Here is a 22,624-nt window from a genome sequence, read left to right as displayed (position 1 = left end):
CTCCTGAGACTTTTTTATGTTTTCTGATGCATCCTCCCTCATTACCTTTAGATCCCTATTAGTATCCTCGTATCTGTCCTGTAAGTATTCTGTCAGTTCGTCTACTATCTCTCCTCGTTGTTCTACTCCAAATAGTAAGATAGCCGGCGATTGTTTCGTAGCACTGTGCAGCGAATTGTTGATGGCAAACTCCACTTGCGACAGTTTATCTGTCCAATCACAATGTTCCGTTGGCTCAGATAGTTTCGATAGCATAGCCCTCAAATCTCTATTTATCCTTTCTACTTGGCCGTTCGACTGTGGGGAAGCTACTGAAGTTTTCACATGAATAATATTTCTTTCGGTTACAAATCTATTGAATTCATCGGAAGTAAAACACGTACCGCGGTCACTAATGATTCGCCTAGGTCGACTATAGTCCCTAAAATACTTTCGTAAGGCACAACATGCTTCCTTTGTCCCTGGCGAGTTTACAGCGTAAAGCCTAGTAAATTTTGTAAATGCATCTACTACTGCTAGTATGTGTCTACGCTTGGATCTAATTGCTGGTAAAGGACCAAAATGGTCGATATGCAAGGTGTCGAAAGGGATAGCCTTCTTCTCGATGTTGTATAGGTTTCGTTCATTTTTTTTATGTGGGCCCGAATAGTAAATACATTTAAGGCAATTTCTTATGAATTTATTTAATTTGTCCTTCATATTAGGGAACCAATAATATTTGCTTATCCTGTCCATACATTTCCCAATACCAACATGACTATACTTCTCATGTACTAACCTCATTATGTTTTCTTCTAATTCCTCCGGCACGTATAATTGTCTTTGTCCCTGATTACCTATTCTAAACACTAAACTATTGTCCAACAAAAACCCCTCTTTTTCACCATGCTCAAGTGCTATCTTAATGTCCTGTATCTTCGGATCCCTAGATTGCGTAATCTGAATATTTACGTCGACTTCATTCTCATCGATAACCCCGATAACTGGTTCGCGGCTGAGTGCATCGACGTGAGTCATCAATTCTCCTCTTCTATGCCTAATGCTATAATTATAATTTTCCAATTCTAAAGCCCATCTGGCGATTCTAGGGTTTATTAATTTCTTGCTCAATGTTAGTGCAAGGGAGTTACAGTCGGTCACAATGGTGAAAGGGATTCCTTCTAAGTATATACGGAACCTTCTTAACGCATATATTATGGCCATGGTTTCTAATTCAAACTATGGTACCTAGATTCTGCCGGAGATGTGCACTTAGAGTAGTAAGCTATAGGGTGAAATTTACCATCTCCTAGTTTCTGTAGGAGCACTGAACCATAGCCCTTAGTACTAGCATCTGTGTGTAATTCTGTTTCACGTTGCTGATCATATACTGCCAGCACAGGAGCATTCGTCAATCGATCCTTCAGAGTCAAGAAAGCGTCTCTACATTCGTCAGTCCAGTTAAAATTTCCATTTTTCTTCAACATATTCAAAGGCCTTGATATTCTCGAAAAGTCCTGTACAAATCTTCGGAAATAGGAAAACAGTCCTAAACAACGCTCTACCCCTTCACAGTCAGTAGGCATAGGATACTCTTTTATGGACTTGATGTGATCCTCATTAGGCCTAATGCCCATCTCGTTCACACGATAACCTAAATAATCTATTTCCCGATATGCGAATTTACACTTATTCATATTAAGTCTCAAACCTACTTCACTTAAAGCACCTAACACGTCCGACAATAATCCTACATGTTCCTCCAAAGTTTCAGTGGCGATGATTATATCATCTAAGTAAACTACAATCTTACCTGATTCTATAAAATCTCTTAAAACTTTATTAATAAACCGCTGGAATACAGCACCAGCATTTTTTAGCCCGAAAGGCATATAACAATATTCGTATTGACCCAAAGGGGTGACGAAAGCCGTATATTTTATCGAATCCTCATGCATCGGTACCTGATGAAAACTATTTTCTAAATCAAGGGTCGAAAAAATTTTTTTATTACCTAAATAGTCCAGGCAATCCTCGATTATGGGTAAGGGATAATTATCCTTTAGTGTAATCTTGTTCAGGGCCCTGTAGTCTACGCACATTCTCAATTGCCCGCTTTTCCGTCTCACTAACACAATCGGCGAGGCATATGCCGAATCACTAGGGCGTATAATACCCTTCTCTAAGAGTTCATTTAATTTCAATTTAACCTCAGACTTTTCCCGGTATGAAAGCCGTCTTGGACCACTATAAATCGGTACATCATTGGTTAACCTAATTTCCATACAATAATCTACCATCTTTGTAGGAGATCCCAATCTATCAAAATACTGCGTTTCTAACATTGACCTTAATGTACACGCACTCGCTGTATCTAGTCCCTCATCAATGTCTATATTCGTATTATCCTCAACGTTGCAAATTATTTCCATGTTTTCCTCACAATACTCATCTTCGTTAATAATTTCTAAATCTTCAACGTTTTCAACTATACTACACTCATTTTCAGAAGCAATTTTATCACGACTCGCTAGATGTTTTACTTCAGGTGAAATAATTCTCCTAATGTTAGTCGGTTCAATAAAATCATTCTTATTACACGTTGCAAATGGAAGTTCATCGAATAAATTCTCTACCGCAGGTGGAAGTTCAGGACTACTACATAATTTAAACAACACAAGCGCACGATGTATTTTTTTGTCAATGTATCCATTTTTTAAATTCAATTTTAACAATTCATTTTTATTATAAGAAATTTTTTTGCTGCATAAGTGAATATTAAGTTTATTAAGTACATCACGCCCGATTAAAAGTGGCACTATGGCTTCGGAATCCGGCAGAACAAATAAATCACCCGCTACTGTTTTATTTTGAAAAAATATGTCACATCCAACACGACCGATTATATTTATGATTTTGTTTCCAACGCCGCGAAATGTAGGTACAGTTTTATTAATAGGGATTGCAAACGGTACTAGTGATTCACTTATACAACTAATTGGGCTACCCGTATCAAGCAAAGAAAAAATTTAATAACATCAGTGCGCTTATTTTGTTGTCTGAAGGCAACACTTACCGATTGGAATGCATCAATACCCTTAATATTTATGGCTCCAACTGCAGTCTTCTTCTTCGGACAGTCTTTGTGGAAATGTCCCATCTCTGCACACACGAAACATGAATTCGGGGGACGTCTGGGCTTCTGACACTGACTTTGGTAGTGTCCAAATTGCGAGCAGTTGTAGCAGCGGACCTCAGCTTCAGTCGATTTATTACCAGTGGTTTCAGAAGGCATCGGTTTAGCTGCGGTAACAGTCTTTAACGGAACGCGGCGTTGTTGACGGCGGCACTCATACCTATCCAGACGACGTAGTAAGTCGTCCATACTACTGGCGCCGTAGAGCATATTGACTGCGTTGTCATTCTTAGGGACACCATCAATTATTATGTCCACTAGCTCTTGCTCCTCTATATCAGCTTTAGCAGCGATTGACTGCATAGCCACCACGTAGCTGAGGCACGACTCGTCAGGCTTTAAATTTCTTTGCTGTAGTTGCCTGTATACCTCTTGCCGGGAAACTGTACGTTTGAACATTCTTGTTAGGCGAGCTTTTAAGTCATCAAATTGTAACAGGCCTAAGTTTGTAACGTACTGTTTGGCCGTTCCTTCCAAACGTCGGCGTATGGCTGCACATTTTTCCTTTTCGGAAAACATCCCCGCATAATCTTCAAAGACTACGAACCAGCGGTTTATGTCTTGGTTGTCGTCACCGCTAAATATAGGAACAGCAGCGTCCAATTCCATCCAGTCCATTCTGCGTACAGGAGATTGGTATGATAAGCCCTCTTCTAGGGCCTGTATTTGTTGCTGTAGTTGTAACACCTGTAAACGAAGTTGTAATTTTTTTATTTCGTCGGACCCTGTAGCAGATGCGGTATCTGGAAGAAAATCATAAGTTTTTCCAGTGTGCATTCTGGCAGCGGCAGCAATTACAGCGGGCTTCGGGACAGCAGTTACATTGTCTTCAGTTTCAGCGGCATCATGCACGTGGACTTCAGTGTTGACTTCTACGGCGTACTGATCTAGAGCACGTGTTTGCTGTTGTGCAGCAGGATTTGCGACAACGTGTGTCTTAATAGTATTTTCAGCGGCATCAGTATTTGCTTGGACAGCGCACTGGTTCATGTCTTCCACTGTATCCTCTTCGCTTGCTGGTTTTAAAGCGTGGTTGCTTTGTTGTGTCATTAGCGCTTCATATAAGCCTCGTAGTTGGCTCAGCGTCGCAGAAGAAGGGAACTCGATGCCGGCTGCATTTAATGCATCAGTCATTGTCTGGCGACTAGGTCTTAGATCCATCATTGAGCTGCTTTACTAAGATGCACCCCACACCTGATGTTGTAAAGGATGCTTATTTGTTTTTTTATTTATGTTCCTTTCTGATTAGAATGGCTTACAATAATAATTCTTAAAACGGAAATGCAAAAAAGGCCAGGTTGCATTCCATCTGACAAAGGCTTAATGAGTTTTTAGAGTTGCCACATAACACATTACTACAATCTTTTGTAGAGTTGCCATATTACAGATCATTACAATTTACTAATTTTTTATGGTTTTTAAGTAAATTTAACATTTATTTTTCAATTTCCCTGTATTCATCATCAAAAACGTTTTAAGTCACTTTTTTAACAATAACTCTATTAGCAACACTTGTAAACAGCTGACTGCTCTAACTTGTTTTTCTATTTTTTTCTTTTTTGCATTTTATCATCTTGCACAATTTGCCCGTCTATACTTCTAAATGACTTCGCATACTTTTAGCCAGAAAAAGTTCATACCCACACCACCGGAAAAGGGTAGTTTCCCCTTGGATCACGAAAGTTTGTGTAAAAAGTATTATTTACTTTACATGAGCTGTCTGCGTCGCAGTGACGATCAAAATTCACAGTGCCGCAAAGAAGCTCAAGAATATTTAGATTGTCGCATGAAGAATCAGTTAATGGAACAGACTGAATGGTCCAAATTGGGTTTCAGTGAAGGCGAGACGAAAGCCAATAAAACGGATAAAACACCGCAATAGCATTTTAATTTAAAAGTAGAACAAACAAAATCACATCAAATACAAAATGAAAACCAATAAAAATATTTTAATAGCTTGTACCGGTAGTGTGGCTACCATTAAGTTAACGCTGCTAATAGAAAAGTTGTTAGCTATAGATAAAGATTATAGTTTTAATGTGAGTTGTATAATTATTTCTTTTGTAAGCAAATTTTTGTTAATAATACTACAATCTTTCTTATAGATCAAAGTTATTGTTACTGAACGTGCCAAACATTTCATCGAAAATTCATCTATACCAGAGGGCATAGAAATATTAGATGATCAAAATGAATGGAGTGCTTGGAATAAACGTGGTGATCCGGTTGTTCATATAGATTTGGGTAAATGGGCTGATATGCTGGTGATAGCACCTTTAAGTGCTAATTCTTTGGCTAAAATTGCTATGGTAAGTAGAAACACAGTTTTTGAAGATACATAGATTAAATCCTATTTTTTTTCTCTTCCCTTTACTTCCACAGGGTCTTTGTGACAATCTCTTGCTGTGCGTTGTACGAGCATGGGATGTTAGCAAACCTTTACTATTCTGTCCAGCCATGAACACACGCATGTTTGATCATCCCATTACCCAGGAACATATAACAAAACTAAAAACATGGGGTTATCATGAAGTTGCAACAGTAGCGAAAACTTTAATGTGTGGCGATACGGGTAATGGAGCTATGGCCGAAGTGGAAACAATTATTGAAAATATTTTATGTAAATTTGAAAATGTTAAAAATGTATAAATTATATTTATAATAAAATATGTATGTAAAAAAATAAATAAAAACAAAATACTTTAAAAACTCCTCTAACTTTTTAGATTAAAAATTGACATCAAAGTTAGAAGATTTAAAAAGTTAATTTTAAAGAGATTTATTATTATTAAATGTATTTTTATTGAATGATAATCATTTTATTTTTGTTTTTATTTGTTTTTGTTTTTTTCTTTTCTTTTTAATTCGTATAATAATTATTATTCATAATTTTATGCGCGGTGAGTGCATCTAAGAGCAAAAACTTTCTGTTTTTTTATAATATATATAATATTTTTTGTTGTTTATAATATAATAATTATATTTTTTATTTATATTTTGTTTTTGTTTGTTTTTTTTTTGTCAATATAATAACTAATTGTATGTTTAAACGGTTTATAAACATGCTTTATTTAATGGTTTTTGTAATTTAATAGTGTGTTGTAAATGTAAGAAGTTTTGTTGTTGTTTTATGGTGTGTATTTTCTTTCTGGTTGTTTTGTTTATTTAATTTTTATATTTTTGTTGTTGTCACATAGCATTTGTTAGTTTTATTTTGTAAACATAATACAACTTTTGTTTTTTGTAGATGATAGCTTAAACAATTTGAAAAAAATTTACCTTAAAATCTATATAAAAATATATATTTATATATATAAAATATTTGCAAATTACATAAACTTAATTTTACATATTATAATTATAGTATTAATAAAATAATATTAATAATTATATTAAAAATTAGAAAAAAAAAACTATAACGAACAAAAATATTTGCATTTAATATATAGAATGAACTTACAAATAGTAATATGTGTATGTGTGTGTGTGTGTATATATACAAGTTATATTTACTTAAAAGTTGTTTACAGCTAAATGAATATTAAAAATTATTTATTTATATAAAAAAAACTTAATTGAAAAGAATTCGAGCCCCCCTTACTAATGTTAAAAGCCCTATTTTTTTAAAGAATTTAATTTTTAAATTGAATGAGTTGTATGAGAATTATGCTTTTTTTGTTTAAACTGTTAGAAGCCAATAAAATAATTAACAATTAAAAATAATTATATATAAGTTTTATATACAATTTACATAAAATTTTAAAAAAAAATAATAATAATAATAATAATTGGATTAAAATATAAAATTTAAATACCACAGATTCGGGTGAATTTAATAACAAGATTCTAAGGAAAAGTTTTTAGAAATGTTCGGTTGAAAAGCAACGGTATTGGAAGATATACAAGAGAGTTACTTTGTTATTCGTTGCGAAAACAAAATCGAACTATAAAAAGCAAATTATTTTTTGATTTTCAGAATTCAAGTAAACAATAGTTAACACAATTTTCTCTAGATTTTAGACTGTTCTATATATATATAGTCTTGACTATAGACTATTCTATTGTCTTTACTATAGACTATTCTATAGTCTTGACTATAGACTATTCTATAGTCTTGACTATAGACTATTCTAGTCTTGACTATAGACTATTCCATAGTCTTGATTATAGACTATTCTGTAGTCTTGACCATAGACTATTCAATAGTCTTGACTATAGACTATTCAATAGTCTTGACTATAGATTATTCTACAGATTATTCTATAGTCTTGACTATAGACTATTCTATAGTCTTGACTATAGACTATTCCATAGTCTTGACTATAGACAATTCTATAGTCTTGACTATAGACAATTCTATAGTCTTGACTATAGACAATTCTATAGTCTTGACGGTAGACTATTCTATAGTCTTGACTATAGACTATTCTATAGTCTTGACTATAGACTATTCTATAGTCTTGACTATAGACTATTCTATAGTCTTGACTATAGACTTTTCTATTGTCTTGACTATAGACTATTCCATAGTCTTGACTATAGACTATTCTATAGTCTTGACTATAGACTATTCTACAGTCTTGATTATAGACTATTAAATAGTCTTGACTATAGACTATTCAATAGTCTTGACTATAGACTATTCAATAGTCTTGACTATAGATTATTCTACAGTCTTGACTATAGATTATTCTATAGTCTTGACTATAGACTATTCTATAGTCCTGACTATAGATTATTCTACAGTCTTGACTATAGATTATTCTATAGTCTTGACTATAGACTATTCTATAGTCCTGACTATAGACTATTCTATAGTCTTGACTATAGTCTATTCTATAGTCTTGACTATCGACTATTGACTATAGTCTTGACTATAGGCTATTCTATAGTCTTGACTATAGACTATTCTATAGTCTTGACTATAGACTATTCTATAGTCTTGACTATAGACTATTCTATAGTCTTGACTATAGACTATTCTATAGTCTTGACTATAGACTATTCTATAGTCTTGACGATAGACTTTTCTATTGTCTTGACTATAGACTATTCCATAGTCTTGCCTATAGACTATTCTATAGTCTTGACTATAGAATATTTTATAGTCTTGACTATAGAATATTCTATAGTCTTGACTATAGACTATTCTATAATCAAGACTATAGACTATTCTATAGTCTTGACTATACACTATTCTATAGTCTTGTCTAGAGACTATTCTTTAGTCTTGACTATACACTATTCTATAGTATTGACTGCAGATTATTCTAGTCTTGACTTTAGACTATTCTATAGTCTTGACTTCAGACTATTCTATAGTCTTGACTATAGACTATTCTAGAGACTATTCTATAGTCTTGACTATAGACTATTATATAGTCTTGACTATAGTCTATTCTATAGTCTTGACTATCGACTATTATATAGTTTTGACTGTAGACAATTCTATAGTCTTGACTATAGTGTATTCTACAGTCTTGACTATAGACTATGCTATAGTTTTGACTACAGACTATTCTATAGTCTTGACTACAGACCATTTTATAGTCGAGGAAATGTACTTTAATCATGCAGAAAATCCTGTCGTTATCTGCGTTAAATTTATCACGTGGGGCAAAAAAAAGGCGGTTTAACAAAAAAATAAATAAATTCAAAACAAAAATAATGTTAAAATTAGTTGGAGTTAAAAAAAAAGTCACAAATTTCACAAAGTAGACCGAAATATAAATATTAATAGAAATTCTGAGTACGCGATAATGTTATTGTTTTAAACCATTTTCGCAATGCGATTATTAATTATCGTAGTATTTTACAAATTACATAATTATGTGAGCGAATACTGTTTTCTTCTGTTTCTTCTTCATGTTGCTGCTGCTGCTGTTGACATTGTTGTCATTTTGTTTTAACACTTTTAATATTGTCATTTTTGCCAATAATTCATCTAATCACACAGGATACGCATAATTTCGATGAACTTATACAATCATCATGACAAAAGGCTCCACATTGTTGGCATATAACCATGGCATTTAAGGAACAGGCACAATTGTTTGCATCTGATGTGTTAGTTGGACTATTACCACTACCAATACTGTTACAGCTATTACTACTGTTACTGCTAATATCGAGATGTTGATGATTTGTTCGTAAGTTACCACCAGCTAGAAGACTGGCTACACCTGCTGCTCCTGTACCACTTGCTATTGTAGCTGATGTGGCATGAACAGGTGAAGTTGTTACTACATAATTGCCACTACCATCTACGAGACCTGTGGCAGTGGTATCACCAATACCTTCTATGTATATATTGCCTAAAATGAGGAAAGAGGAGAAAAATGTGGATGATCTTAATATGCTATCGTTTTTACGAGTTACTACATGTACTATAGACTAGATTATAAACTAGATATTAGGCTAGATTAAAGAGTAGACTATAGACCATACTATATACTAGACTATAGACTATACTATATACTAAAATATAGAGTAGACTGTAGACTATGCTATAGACTAGACTATAGACTAGGCTATAGAATAGACTATAGACTAGACTTTAGACTAGACTATAAACTAGACTATAGACAAGACTATAAACTATACTACAGACTAGACTATAGACTATACTACAGAGTAGACTATAGACTAGACTAGACCTATCTATCTATCTATCTATCTATCTATCTATCTATCTATCTATCTATCTATCTATCTATCTATCTATCTATCTATCTATCTATCTATCTATCTATCTATCTATCTATCTATCTATCTATCTATCTATCTATCTATCTATCTATCTATCTATCTATCTATCTATCTATCTATCTATCTATCTATCTATCTATCTATCTATCTATCTATCTATCTATCTATCTATCTATCTAGCGAGCAGCGATCGAGCTCTATCTAGCGAGCAGCTAGCGACTATCGATCGAGAGAGCGAGCAGAGCGAGCTAGCGAGCGAGCGAGCGAGCGATGAGCGAGCTATCTAGCGAGCATCGAGCGAGCGAGCATAGCGAGCACGAGCGAGCGATCTATGCGATCTCGACGAGCGAGCGAGCTAAGGGCGACAGCTACTATCGATGCTACTATCTTCTATCTACGACTATCATCTACTATCTATCTATCTATCATCATCTATCTATCTATCTATCTATCTATCTATCTATCTATCTATCTATCTATCTATCTATCTATCTATCTATCTATCTATCTATCTATCTATCTCTCTATCTATCTATTATCATCTATGCTACATCTATCACATATTAATCAATAAATAAAACTTACCGGTTGCCACATTACGTCTCACTATCTGTGTGTTATTGTTGACATTTGCTGCTGTTGGCGGATTACAAACTGTATTAATTGTGCATTGTCTTGTAGTGTATTAAAACAAATCTACATCCACTGAAGCAGGACGCCCGCGTCCTGTTATAGAAATACCATTCATACCATGTAATTGATTCTGTTTAGGTAAATAAAACAATAATTCTCTTAAAATTGGGCATTTAACCACTGCATACAAACCTGATTTTGAGGAACTGGTGGAGCGCTGGAAGCACGCGGAGCCTGATTATCGGCCGCACCTACATTAGCACGATGCACTAGTACATACTGGCCATTGCCATTGTGATGTATATCGTGGGTAGCCTGAACATGTGTTAGATGTTGTGTCGCCGCCTGTTGTTGGCCCGGCGAAACACAGGGTTGTTGCATTATTGTCACCTTTTGACCAACGCCAACTGTATTAAGGGTCGCACCACCACCACCCGTTACAGCGGCTGAGGTTGGTACGGTTGTAACATTGGCATTTTGCAGCACTGCAGAGCCTTGATTGGCGAAAATGTGTCTTATTAAAGTGGGTGAGGATTTACGTTGTACGTATTTCTTGCGTGGAAAACCCATGCGAGGACCAATGACCTAGTTTTTTAAATGTGGGGACAATTATATAAACATATTTTAATATTTTATTTAAGAGAATTTACCTTATAAACTCCTGGTCTTCCCACACCCATTATATTTGCTGGCATACCCGTAGTTGCTGCCGTATTGTTGTTATTTGCATTATTCACAACAACATCATCTTGGGTTTTTATTAAGTTCGTCACCGAAGTGGTTACTGATACCGGTACGGGCAATGTTTTTGCCAAAGTGGCATTTGTAGTGTGTATAATTTGAGGTTGTTGTTGCTGTTGTTGTTGTTGCTGCTGCTGTTGACTTAAGAGAGCAGCTGGTGGTCTTAATTGTGCTTTGAGATTTTCACGATTGGGACTATTTTGTATGACGGCTTGACAAATTTGATAGCTACGCTCTAGATTAACCGCACCAGGTGGTAGTTTATTTGTAGTCGATTTACGTCCTTTGCCCGAGGAAGCTTTAGCTGCTGACCTTTGCTGAGCAATTGTCGTAGGCACTCCAGATATGGGTAAGGCGGTTTTAAGGATATTTATATTATTGTTACTGCTGGCGCTGTTGTTGCTATTGTACATGGTGTTAGCGGCTGCATTGGAGGCGGCCACGACGGCAGTGGACGGAATGGCAACTGTTGTGGAGGCGGCAATACTTGCGGGTATTGTAGCTGTTGTTGGACTACGCGAAGGCATTGAAATAATACTCAATTGTTTGGGAATGAATTTAGGCGTTAGAGTAGTTGTGTTGTGGTGTGTCTGCTGCTGTTGTTGTTGTGTTTGATGATGTGGTGATAATTGCTGTTGTTGTGGGTTATGAGGCTGCTGTGGTTGATTGTTTACATTTTGAAATGTATTTAGATGATGATGCTGTTGTTGCAACTGTTGTAGTTGTTGTTGCAATTGTAATTGCTGCTGGTGTTGTTGTGTTGCTGCTAGCAAATTATTTGCTGTGGCGGTTAGACTATTGTTGTTGGCTTGTGCTGTTGCTGCTGAGTTTGTTAAGAATGTACGGTTTTGTGGCTGGTGTTGTGGTTGTTGTGGAGGTTGAGGGGTCAAGGAGAACTGTTGCATTTGCTGATGAGCTTGCTCTATATGACTTGACTGCTGCTGTTGGGCTTGAGCTAAAGCTGAGGAATTTGCTATAAAATGTTGCGCTCCATTGGTGTTCATTTGATGTTCAAAGGTTTTTCTCACCAGAGGCAACATTTTTTGAGCCAATTGTTGCCTTTGCTGTTGTCTAGCGGCAGCTGCTGCCGCAAATGCAACCGAATTCTGTTGTTGGGCTGCCGCTAAGGCGGCCACTGAATTGGTTTGTTGATTAGGTGTTGTTTGGCTCTGATGTTGCTGTTGAAAGCTAAATTGTTGAGCTGCTTGTTGCAATAACTGCTGCTGTTGTTGTTGTTGTTGATGCTGTAGATGTTGCTGTTGTTGGGTTGGTTGTGTGGCTGCCTGAGTTTGATGGTGTTGATTCGTGGGCTGTTGTTGTACCAAAAAGTTGCCAATGATTTGTCCATTAGAATCCACCAATATTTGTCGTTGTTGAGTTGCTGTATTGTGTATTGCTTGTTGATGTTGCTGCTGCTGTTGTTGTGCTGTTGTATGCAATTGTTGCTGTTGATGATGTTGATGTTGCGACGTCTGCAGCTGCAGTTGGGCTAATGAAGACGGTACTAGATTGGCAGCAGTCAGACTTCCTGTACTACTTGTACTGCTGCACATGCTTATATCGTTGGTACTATCGTTGGAATTTGTATTTGTTAAAACCGTGCTGGTTACCTCCATTTCCGTTATAGACATGGGTACATCAGATGAGGCCAGCTAAAGTAAAATAGGGAATTTAACATAAATAATCTTTAGCCAAAAACAAATGCTACTTACCTCTCCCACATATTCGTTGAGTTGAGCATGATGATGATGTTGTTGTTGTTGTTGATGATTTTGAACATGACGTTCCAATTGCTGTTGATGCTGCTGCTGTTGATGAATTTGTTGTTGTTGTCGCTGCTGTTGATGTTCCTGTTGTTGGAAATGTTCTATTTCCACCTGTTGCAATTGATGTTGTTGCTGCTGCTGCTGTTGTTGCTGTTGCTGCTGCAGTTGCATTATTTGTTCGTGCTGCTGCTGCAGTTCATCAACAATATCCCTTACCGCATCATTATCATCCAAGTCTTCCTCATCTTCTTCTGCCTCCGCTTCATCATCGACATTATCAACATTATCTTCAGCACTGTTATCATCAATTAAATCAGCTACGGCATCTTGTAGTATACAATCCCCACCAGTTGTATGACTATCGTCTTGTACAATTTCGGTGGCTATAGAACCCGAACTTCCAGTGCTGCCACCCATTCCGCTGCTCAGGTCTGCTTGCTGCAGCATATTGCAATAACTACCGGTCGTCATGTTTTGTTGCTCATCATGCTCCACCACCATTGGTTGAGGCGCCGCCGCCACTCCACTTCCTTGTTGTCCATCCAATTTCATACCTCCAAAATTCCAATCATGCTGCAAATGATGGAATATCTCACTGGCTGTTGTCTCCATGGGCAGACTTAATTGAGGCGTTTGTTCTTTGACCAAAGGTGAACCGGTAAGCGAGACTACAGATGTTATCATGGGCTTGGCGTTACCCAATGTAGTTGTCGATGCTGAATTTGATGAGGAGCATGATGAAGATAAAGTCGTCGAAGTCAATGGTGATGAGGCAGACGAAGATGACGAAGAGGATAATGTCGAAGATGTTGTGGCTTGCTGTAGACTGGCTGATATTGTTGCCATTAGCGTGTTATTGCTTCTGCTAATATTATTGTTGCTATTGTTTCCTTCACAATGTTGCTGCTCATGCGTTACAATCACTAAATCGCCCAAAGAAATACACACACACACAAAGAATTAGAATATATTAATGTTTTAAAAGGATTTGAAGTTTAACTCGTTAAATATTAATTAAATTGTTTAGTTTTGTGCTAATGTTTATGTAATGTATTTATGTGTTTCTTTTTTTCAACTTACTGCGTAAAAAATATTGGATTTAATTTGATTTTATATTTTGGTTGATGTTGGATTTTGTTTAAGTTGCGTTATATTTTTAAACACACATGCATATCTTATGCTTTTCACACAAAACCAACATTAAGGGAAAAGGATTAAGGACTTAAAATTTGGATGGGTTTTAGGGATTTCTAATATTAGTAGATCTTTTTTTTAAAAATGTTAGTTAGGCATACATTTAAATACGATTACAAACAAAAAGTCGAAAAAATGGACAAATTAATGGATAATAATGAAAAATAAAAACGCAAACAAATTGATAATTAAATTACTATGAAAGTTTTAAATTAAGAAAAAAACTTTAAAATATGTTATAGAGTCGATAACAAAATTGTACATAGCATTGATAGTCTAGCACTGAACTAGAACTAAATTAGACTGAACTAGAATTGAACTAGAACTGAACTAGAATTAAACTAGAATTGAATTAGGACTGAACTAGAACTGAACTAGAACTGAAATAGAACTGAACTAGAACTGAACTAGAACTGAATTAGAACTGAACTAGAACTGAACTAGAACTGAACTAGAACTGAACTAGAACTGAACTAGAACTGAACTAGAACTGAACTAGAACTGAACTAGAACTGAACTAGAACTGAACTAGAACTGAACTAGAGCTGAACTAGAGCTGAACTAGAACTGAACTAGAACTGAACTAGAACTGAACTAGAACTGAACTAGAACTGAACTAGAACTGAACTAGAACTGAACTAGAACTGAACTAGAACTGAACTAGAACTGAACTAGAACTGAACTAGAACTGAACTAGAACTAAACTAGAACTGAACTAGAACTGAACTAGAACTGAACTAGAACTGAACTAGAACTGAACTAGAACTGAACTAGAACTGAACTAGAACTGAACTAGAACTGAACTAGAACTGAACTAGAACTGAACTAGATCTGAACTAGAACTGAACTAGAACTGAACTGGAACTGAACTAGAACTGAACTAGAACTGAACTAGAACTGAACTAGAACTGAACTAGAACTGAACTAGAACTGAACTAGAACTGAACTAGAACTAAACTAGAACTAAACTAGAACTGAACTGCAAAAATTGTCCAATTTCATAATTTAATTATCAATTCGTCCATGTAATATGATGTTTATGTTTTATGGAATTTCAACATCTATTTTATACTTTAATTATAAATAAATAAAAAAAAATTCACTTCATTTCGTTATAAACAAACAAAAAATATTTCAATTCATGAAATAATAGTAAAAAAAGTAAATATGATTTAAAATCAATAAGGAATTGCATAATAAATTTAGATTTTTTCAAAAAAATAATTTTAAAGAACAAAGGAGTTATTTACATAACGTTATTTAATAAAAGGTTTTAGGCCATAGATGAGCTTACCATTATCTAAAGAGTTAGTAAATAAAAAATCTGCATTATTAATAACACTATCAGTGTTGGTGGTGGTGGGTGGCGGTGGTGTGGTAGCCACAACATTTGTAGATGCTGTTGTTGCAGTTGTAACACAATGAAAATTAGTTTTTGCATTTAATTTAGAATCTTAGAAAAGTGAAAAGCAAAGGTTAGTTTTAAGTGTTGTTAATGAAGAAGGAAATATTACAGCAGATTTGTTTAAATGTTATAAAATTCAAAGTAAAAAACTTACCATTGCCACTATCATCTGTGCTAACTTCTCCTGATTCTAAAACATAGTTTTCAGCATCGTTAAACTTTTGTTCAATAACATCATCTTCATCCTCATCTAAGTTGTTATTATTGTTGTTGTTATTATTGTTATTATAAGGATTGTGTAATAATTGATCGGTGCAGTTATCCAGCTGCATTGAATTTGTTAAAATCATTGTATCCTGTGGATGCTGCTGAATCTCCATTTCAGGCGTATTATGAGTATATGTTGTTTGTTGGTCTTGCTGTTGTTGCTGTAGCAGTTGCTGTTCAACTCTTATATTTGTGGTCTCATCACTGCCCATCATTTCTATAGCATATGGCAAATTACTATCACAGGTACTGTTAACAGTTGATATTGTTGCAGAAATTGGAGCAGGAGGCGGTGAAGAGGAGCAGGAATTAGTGGCAGAATTTGAGTTCGAATTGGAATTAGAGGAATTATTAACAACATATTCATGTTGCTTATTCATTGTCAATGTCATCATCATTGTGGCCGCATTATTTTGCTCGTCTAGGTACTGGGTTGTATGGGGATTTGGTGGAGCCATTACATGCTCCGTCACATCATCATCATCAACGTCATCAACATCATTTGTAGCATCGATTTGACAAATACTATTGCTGCTGTTTGAACCACTGCCACTAGCGCTGCTATTGTTTTCCGTGTTTTCTATTTTCAGTTTTTTACTTGTCGTTGGACCATCAAGACAAATAACATCATCACTACTACTATTTAAACTATTCACTTCAGTAGGAACATTTTCTTTAAGATTGCTTTCACTGCAGCTAGTTTTATTTGCCTTAGCCAGGTTAGTAGCCTCACCAGCTGTTGCAGCTGGATCAGTAAAGTCTTTGCTGTTTGTGGGACTATTAGAGGATCGTTTAGTGCCTCGTCTCTGGCCTTCTTGTATTAGCTTAATGGCGTTTGCAGATGATGTTGGTAGATCTTGTAGTATTCTATCATTTTCTTCAATTTCTTTTTTAAACTAAAATTAAAAGAATATAAATGTTAATTACTATATTGAAACTAGAACTAAACTGGAACTGAACTAGAATATAACTAGAACTGAACAAAAAACAGAAGATATTTAAAGGCATTAATGACTACAGAGGAAAACTTTTTGGTGTACTTACATTTTCTTGTTTACTTTCAGTCTTTTTATCATAATTTTCATGTTTCAATGTACTTATTGTAGATGGTGATAGTGTTGTTGATGCTGCTGCTGCTGAAGATGAAGGTGTTATCGTCGTTTCAATACATTCCACTACATCGTCATCATCATCATCTTCAACGTGTTGAATTTTATAGTTATTCTTGTGCTGTTTATTTGGTGAACTGGTAGCAGGTCTTGTTGCTTTTTCCGTCAAGCTTTTAGCAACTACTAGTTCATCTAATGAACATGAAGAGGAGGAGGAGGAATTTGTGGTGGATGAGTTAAGCGAGCATGTAGGCGAATTTGAGGATAATGCTTCGTTTTTTACATAATTCGAGGCACTAGTGGTTGCTGCTGATATTGCTGTTGAGTTTGGAGCAGCTGTAATTTTCGTTTCTGCTGCTTCTGTGGCTGTTGTCGTTGAGATTGTTGTGGTTTGTGTTACAACTATGGTACAAGTGGAAGTTGTGCTGCTGTTAGTATCCAATTTATCTGCTGCCACTTCCACTTTAATTTTATTATTTACACAAACATCGGCGGTGGTGGTGGCGGAGGCGCTACTGGTTGTTGTTGTTGTACGACTACTACTGGCACGATTGAATGACTTTTCACCCCATATCGGTTCAAAATGTTTCAATTTCCATGGATCCAATTTATTCTTTTCCCGCTCAGCCTCCGTCCTCAGTTTCATTTGATTTTCGGGCGTAAATTCGCCCTCGCCCAAACGTTCACGCCACTCCAGACATGCTCTCGCAAAAAACTCATTATTAAGACTTGAGGGACCCAGTCGTATAGCCTCTGTGGGTATGGTATTGGCAGGGCATTTTTGTTCCATTTCAATGGTCTCGCGATCTACACTGGGTAACAGTTGTATGAGATTATACTGGTACAGAGGTGGGAGCAAAGAAAATGTCTGCTTATTAAGCAGAGCACGCAGATTTGTCGATGCCAATATTGAATCTGGTGTCTCCAGATCAATTTTACCATCTTTGGTCTGTTCTATTTGTGCGGCAGTTGATATTTTCTTTGAGGATCTACGGCGGGGCTTTAAGCTAAAACCGGGTATCGAAGCTAAAACCTCACGCATGGTAGAGGCCTGTGTAATGGCGGTAGCAGCATTGGCAGCAGCAGAAGCTGCCGCCGCCGCCGCTGCAGCGGCTGCTGCTGCTGCAGCTGCCTGTTTAGCTTGTTGCTGTTGTTGTATACGTCTACTGCTGCTGGTTCTACCAGATGAGGGACTGCAATTAACTTGCACTGACGCAGACGACGATGAGGAAGATGGTGAACTGGCATTGGCCGCCGTAGAGCCCGTCGTAGCGCCCAATGTTTGTTTCTTATCGGGTAGTATGGGTTTAACAATAATACGCGGTACATGACGTCTAAAATTACAGAATTTACAATTATAGTGAAAATGATTACCCTTCAACACTTACCGTAAACTGTGGGAATGCTTTGAGGTTGAGGGGGCACTGCCTAAAGAGTCTTCGGTAGAACTACGCTCTCCCGACGAGGTATCCAAAGCTAAGGGATCTTTTTCGTCCTCATCATCGATGAGATTTATGTGTGTGGTGGTGGCCTCCATGTTGCCACTACTAAATACCGTAAAATATCTATTCAAATCAGCTGTTTTAGTGTAAATTTGTTGGTGTTGTTGCTGTGGTCGTGGGCCACTTGCATTTGGGTTCGTTGCTAGTTGTTGTTGATTACTACTAAAAAATATTCCCGGTGTTTTTATTGTTGTTGTCGATTTTTTCGTTACAGCAGCCTCTAAATCGAAAATTTCCGTTTTCATTATTTTGTCCTGTTGGTTGAGCCTGCTGTCTGACTAAATGACTGTTTGACTGACTGGCTGACAAAAATTCACATCTGTAACAGAGTTAATAGACTGCGATGAGACAAAAACATATTTTTTGTCTTTTTATACCTGCCCAACGACCCCTAATGGTGACTACAGTGCTCATTAAGGCAGAGTTCAGTCAATGTCTTAAACATTGTTAAATATTGCTTTGTATTTCTGCAAAAAAAAGAAATATGAAAATATTAAAGTTTCAAAGAAAATTTCTGCAACTTTTCTCTTTGTACGCTTTAATATTTGAAAAGAAACACATTGATTTTTTAACATTTACAAATTTGCTTACCTGTTCATAATTATCGTGAATATTTCGTGATTTTCTTTTTATCCTGGGCCCTGACCAACCATACGATTTACTTAAGAATAATATTCTTATTTTTTATATATATTTTTTTAATCAAATTTTATCACTGTCCAAATTATTTAATTAAAAGGGCTGCACCATTTGAAGGAGGAGGTCAGCAGCAAGCTTTTCATTTGGATTTTTTCGTTCGGAATTTCGGATTTTTTCCACCATAAATTATAAGTTCTTTCTTTTATATAAATTTTTACATATATAATTTTTCTTACGAACATTAGTATTGCCGAATTACCATTTTAGGTTTTCTTTTTCAGTTGGTAATAGTTTTTCCTTCTTTTAACTTGATATTCTACTACTTTTACAAAAAAAAACAGAAAAAAAATAAGAAAAAATTCCTTACAGTGATGCCAGACGGTAATTTTGTTTTGAGGGGAGAAAAACGCCTATTATTGTTTTGACGTTTTTTTTTCTAAATATACATAACTTATTGAATTTTATCTTGAAATTAAAAAAAATGAACTACAAATGATCTAGAAGTCAACTAGAATTAAATTAGACCTAAACCAAACAATATCACATACTAACTAGAACTAAACTAGTACGTTACCAAGGCTGAAATAGAACTATAAATGTACTGAACAAGAATTACAACTAAAATAGAACTGAACTAGAACTGAAATATAATTGAACTAGAACATAACTAGAACTGAAATAGAACATAACAAGAACTGAACTAGAATTGAAGTAGAATTGAACTAGAACTGAACTAGAACTGAGCTAGAACTGAACTAGAACTGAACTAGAACTGAACTAGACTGAACTAGAACTGAACTAGAACTGAACTAGAACTGAACTAGAACTGAACTAGAACTGAACTAGAACTGAACTAGAACTGAACTAGAACTGAACTAGAACTGAACTAGAACTGAAACTAGAACTGAACTAGAATAGAACTGAACTAGAACTGAACTAGAACTGAACTAGAACTGAACTAGAACTGAACTAGAACTGAACTAGAACTGAACTAGAACTGAACTAGAACTGAACTAGAACTGAACTAGAACTGAACTAGAACTGAACTAGAACTGAACTAGAACTAAACTAGAAATGAACTAGAACTGAACTAAAACTGAACTTTAAAAATAAGCAACTATTGTAAATTTTATAAAACGTATTGCATACTATTATTGTAATTTATATTTAAAATCTATAAACTAGGTGATATATAATTAAATTCCTCAAAAAAAAAACGCTGAAATATTTATATATATTTATGTTAATATCTGGCATCACTGTGTTTAACTATTTTTCTTTTGTATTCGCTTGTGTTTTGCGTTTTGCTTTAACGATTGCAACAACAACAAGAACAACATTTACAAAATTGCTTTTCTCACTCTATCTACCTCTCTCTTCTTTGTCACTTCATTCACTTGTTCCTTTTTTACAACCTTTCATTATATATGTGTTTCTTTTCTCACGTAAATTTTTTTTATTATTATTCAATATTAACTTGCACTATTTACATTTTGATTTATTCATATATACTTTTCCATGTTTAAAATGTTTTTTTAATTATTTTTTGAAATTTGCTTATTTTTCTTTAATATTGTTTTTTTATATACAAACAAAAGATAATTCTCGTCTATTTGCTTTTTTCTTCATATAACACACAAGAGACCCAGCATAGTGCTGCTGTAGTGGTTACTCTTTAAACACTCAATACATTTTTCACACACGGCCATTCATTTATTCTTTTCATATAGAACATTTCTATAATAATTATTTATACACATTTTTTTATTATTATTTATGTAATATGTAGGCAATTTGTTTAAACAAATTATAGTTTATAATTTTTATATTTATTTTTAAGGTATATTTTTAAGGTTTTTATTGTTCACAATTGAAGAAAATCTGAAGCAAAAGTTAGTAACTGCGTTTTGAAACGAGCAATGTACGGGCGACTACTCGTCGTGTGAACAGTTGCATGAAAATGTACTGAAAAGTCAGAGTCGCATTTTATGAAAGTTATACTACTATATAAATAAACGCTATAAAATTTCTATTATAACAATTAGTTATGTAACGAAAGTGTTTAAAGTACTATTGAAATCGGTGAATAATACATATTTGTATATAACAGATTTTTTCTGTAGACAATTTTGTGCATATACTTTTACCAGAAAAAAATGTTTTTAAATAATTTTCTATAGGGAATTTTCTGTATAAAAGATTTCCTATAGAAAATTTTCTATATATGTAAGAGATTTTCTATAATAAATATTGTATATAACAGTTTTTTATAGAAAATTTATGCAAATTAATTGCATATATATTTTTATAATATATTAGATATTATTACTAATATATTAGATTGTTTTACTTAAATGAATAAATAAAAACAATATTTTTATGTATTAAATATTTTCTGCAGAATGTATATAAAAGATTTTCTACAGAAAATTTTGTTTATAAAAGATTTTCTGCAGATGATTATAAAAGGTTTTCTATTTTAAAAATGATCTCTATAATAATTATTTTTAATTAAAAGTATTATTATATAACAGTTTTTCCTTGAAATTTAGTTTGTTACAGTTTTTTGCATTGTTTTCTTAAAATATTAAAATGTAACAGTTTCTCATTATTATTTTTAATATACGAAAATAATCGATAAACTATTACAACCAACTGCCATATCTAATTTAATAAAAAAATGCAACCCTGTAGATAAAGGCCGCCATTTTCCCCCATTGACGAGAGAAAAAACGAAAAAACAATCACTCGTTGGTTCTGCAAAAAAATTATTAGCCGCCGAACAAAATGTCAAAGCCGCCGCCGCCGAAAATTTTTCACCTTAATACGGCTTGAAAATTTAGCCATATTTTGCATAATTTACAGAACACGTTTGCTAAATTTATGGAATTTTACACTATAAAATTAATTTGTTTTCATTTAAGCAAGTTTTCTTTTATCTAATAATAAGCCGCTCATTGAAATTTTGCCGATGTAAAACTTGACAACGTTCAATATATATGCCTCGCCTCAGATATTTTTGTGTTTAATCGCTGTAAGCGAGTCGCTGCTTCTACTTCAAACCAGCTTTGTTGACGTCAACCATTGTTCGTTTGTCTTACCGTAAAAGACTAGGACATCGAACATGTGTATTTAAATGAGAAGTGCAGTTGATGTCAATTCTGCTACAATTTTTGCGCCATTTTTTTCCGCTTTTTTTATTTGCCTAATAATAACACGCGTGATTTTTATTTATTAAATTTAAAATAAATTGTCTAATTAGACGCGTGATTTTTTTGTGTTGTACAAAAATCTAATAAGACGACAGAAGAATATTAAATTCTTAACAAATTTAAGTTAAAATAAATTGTTTTTTCAATTTGAACTTTGAAAGAAATTCTCATAGAATTTTATGCTAATATATAATTTAGTTTATTTTTTTTAAAAGGGTGAAAAATTTTCGGAATATTTTAGTTAAATACCTATAATAAAGAAGAAAATAGTAG

General features: G+C 34.5%; 4 protein-coding genes across 5 annotated transcripts; 2 read left to right on the top strand and 2 right to left on the bottom strand.

The window, feature by feature from the left end:
- Positions 1-2,725: 2,725 nt before the first annotated feature.
- LOC119613515 lies at positions 2,726-4,336 on the bottom strand. The gene is made up of 2 exons (XM_037969540.1): positions 3,056-4,336; positions 2,726-2,982 (listed from the first exon to the last, which is right to left on the bottom strand). Exons 1-2 carry the CDS (start codon positions 4,334-4,336, stop codon positions 2,974-2,976), a joined length of 1,290 nt encoding a protein of 429 aa, XP_037825468.1. The 3' UTR covers positions 2,726-2,973.
- Positions 4,337-4,660: 324 nt separating this feature from the next.
- Positions 4,661-5,884, top strand: LOC119613519 (phosphopantothenoylcysteine decarboxylase-like). The gene is made up of 3 exons (XM_037969544.1): positions 4,661-5,214; positions 5,281-5,484; positions 5,558-5,884. The coding sequence occupies exons 1-3, from the start codon at positions 5,104-5,106 to the stop codon at positions 5,822-5,824; spliced, it is 582 nt and encodes a 193-aa protein (XP_037825472.1). The 5' UTR covers positions 4,661-5,103; the 3' UTR covers positions 5,825-5,884.
- Positions 4,714-5,136, top strand: LOC119613520 (cytochrome c oxidase assembly protein COX19-like). Its single transcript, XM_037969545.1, has one exon. The coding sequence runs from the start codon at positions 4,779-4,781 to the stop codon at positions 5,055-5,057; it is 279 nt and encodes a 92-aa protein (XP_037825473.1). The 5' UTR covers positions 4,714-4,778; the 3' UTR covers positions 5,058-5,136.
- A 4,669-nt stretch (positions 5,885-10,553) lies between the features above and the next one.
- Positions 10,554-21,073, bottom strand: LOC119613514 (polycomb protein Asx-like). 2 transcript variants are annotated; one of them, XM_037969538.1, is made up of 10 exons: positions 20,510-21,073; positions 19,092-19,461; positions 18,387-18,967; positions 16,934-18,332; positions 15,777-16,785; positions 15,512-15,670; positions 12,970-13,946; positions 11,167-12,909; positions 10,709-11,101; positions 10,554-10,646 (listed from the first exon to the last, which is right to left on the bottom strand). In XM_037969538.1, the coding sequence occupies exons 3-10, from the start codon at positions 18,743-18,745 to the stop codon at positions 10,569-10,571; spliced, it is 6,117 nt and encodes a 2,038-aa protein (XP_037825466.1). In that variant the 5' UTR covers positions 18,746-18,967; positions 19,092-19,461; positions 20,510-21,073; the 3' UTR covers positions 10,554-10,568. The 2 variants fall into 2 exon arrangements, with proteins under 2 accessions (XP_037825466.1, XP_037825467.1); XM_037969539.1 differs by having other exon boundaries at positions 10,565-10,609.
- Positions 21,074-22,624: the final 1,551 nt, after the last annotated feature.

Source organism: Lucilia sericata, unplaced genomic scaffold (genome assembly GCF_015586225.1).
Source record: "Lucilia sericata isolate MDLA Ls3-8-SP2 unplaced genomic scaffold, ASM1558622v1 Contig002163F_arrow, whole genome shotgun sequence".
Lineage (NCBI taxonomy): Eukaryota > Metazoa > Arthropoda > Insecta > Diptera > Calliphoridae > Lucilia > Lucilia sericata.
The sequence above is the reverse complement of the archived record's forward strand: the minus strand, read 5'-3'. Positions and strand labels throughout refer to the sequence as shown.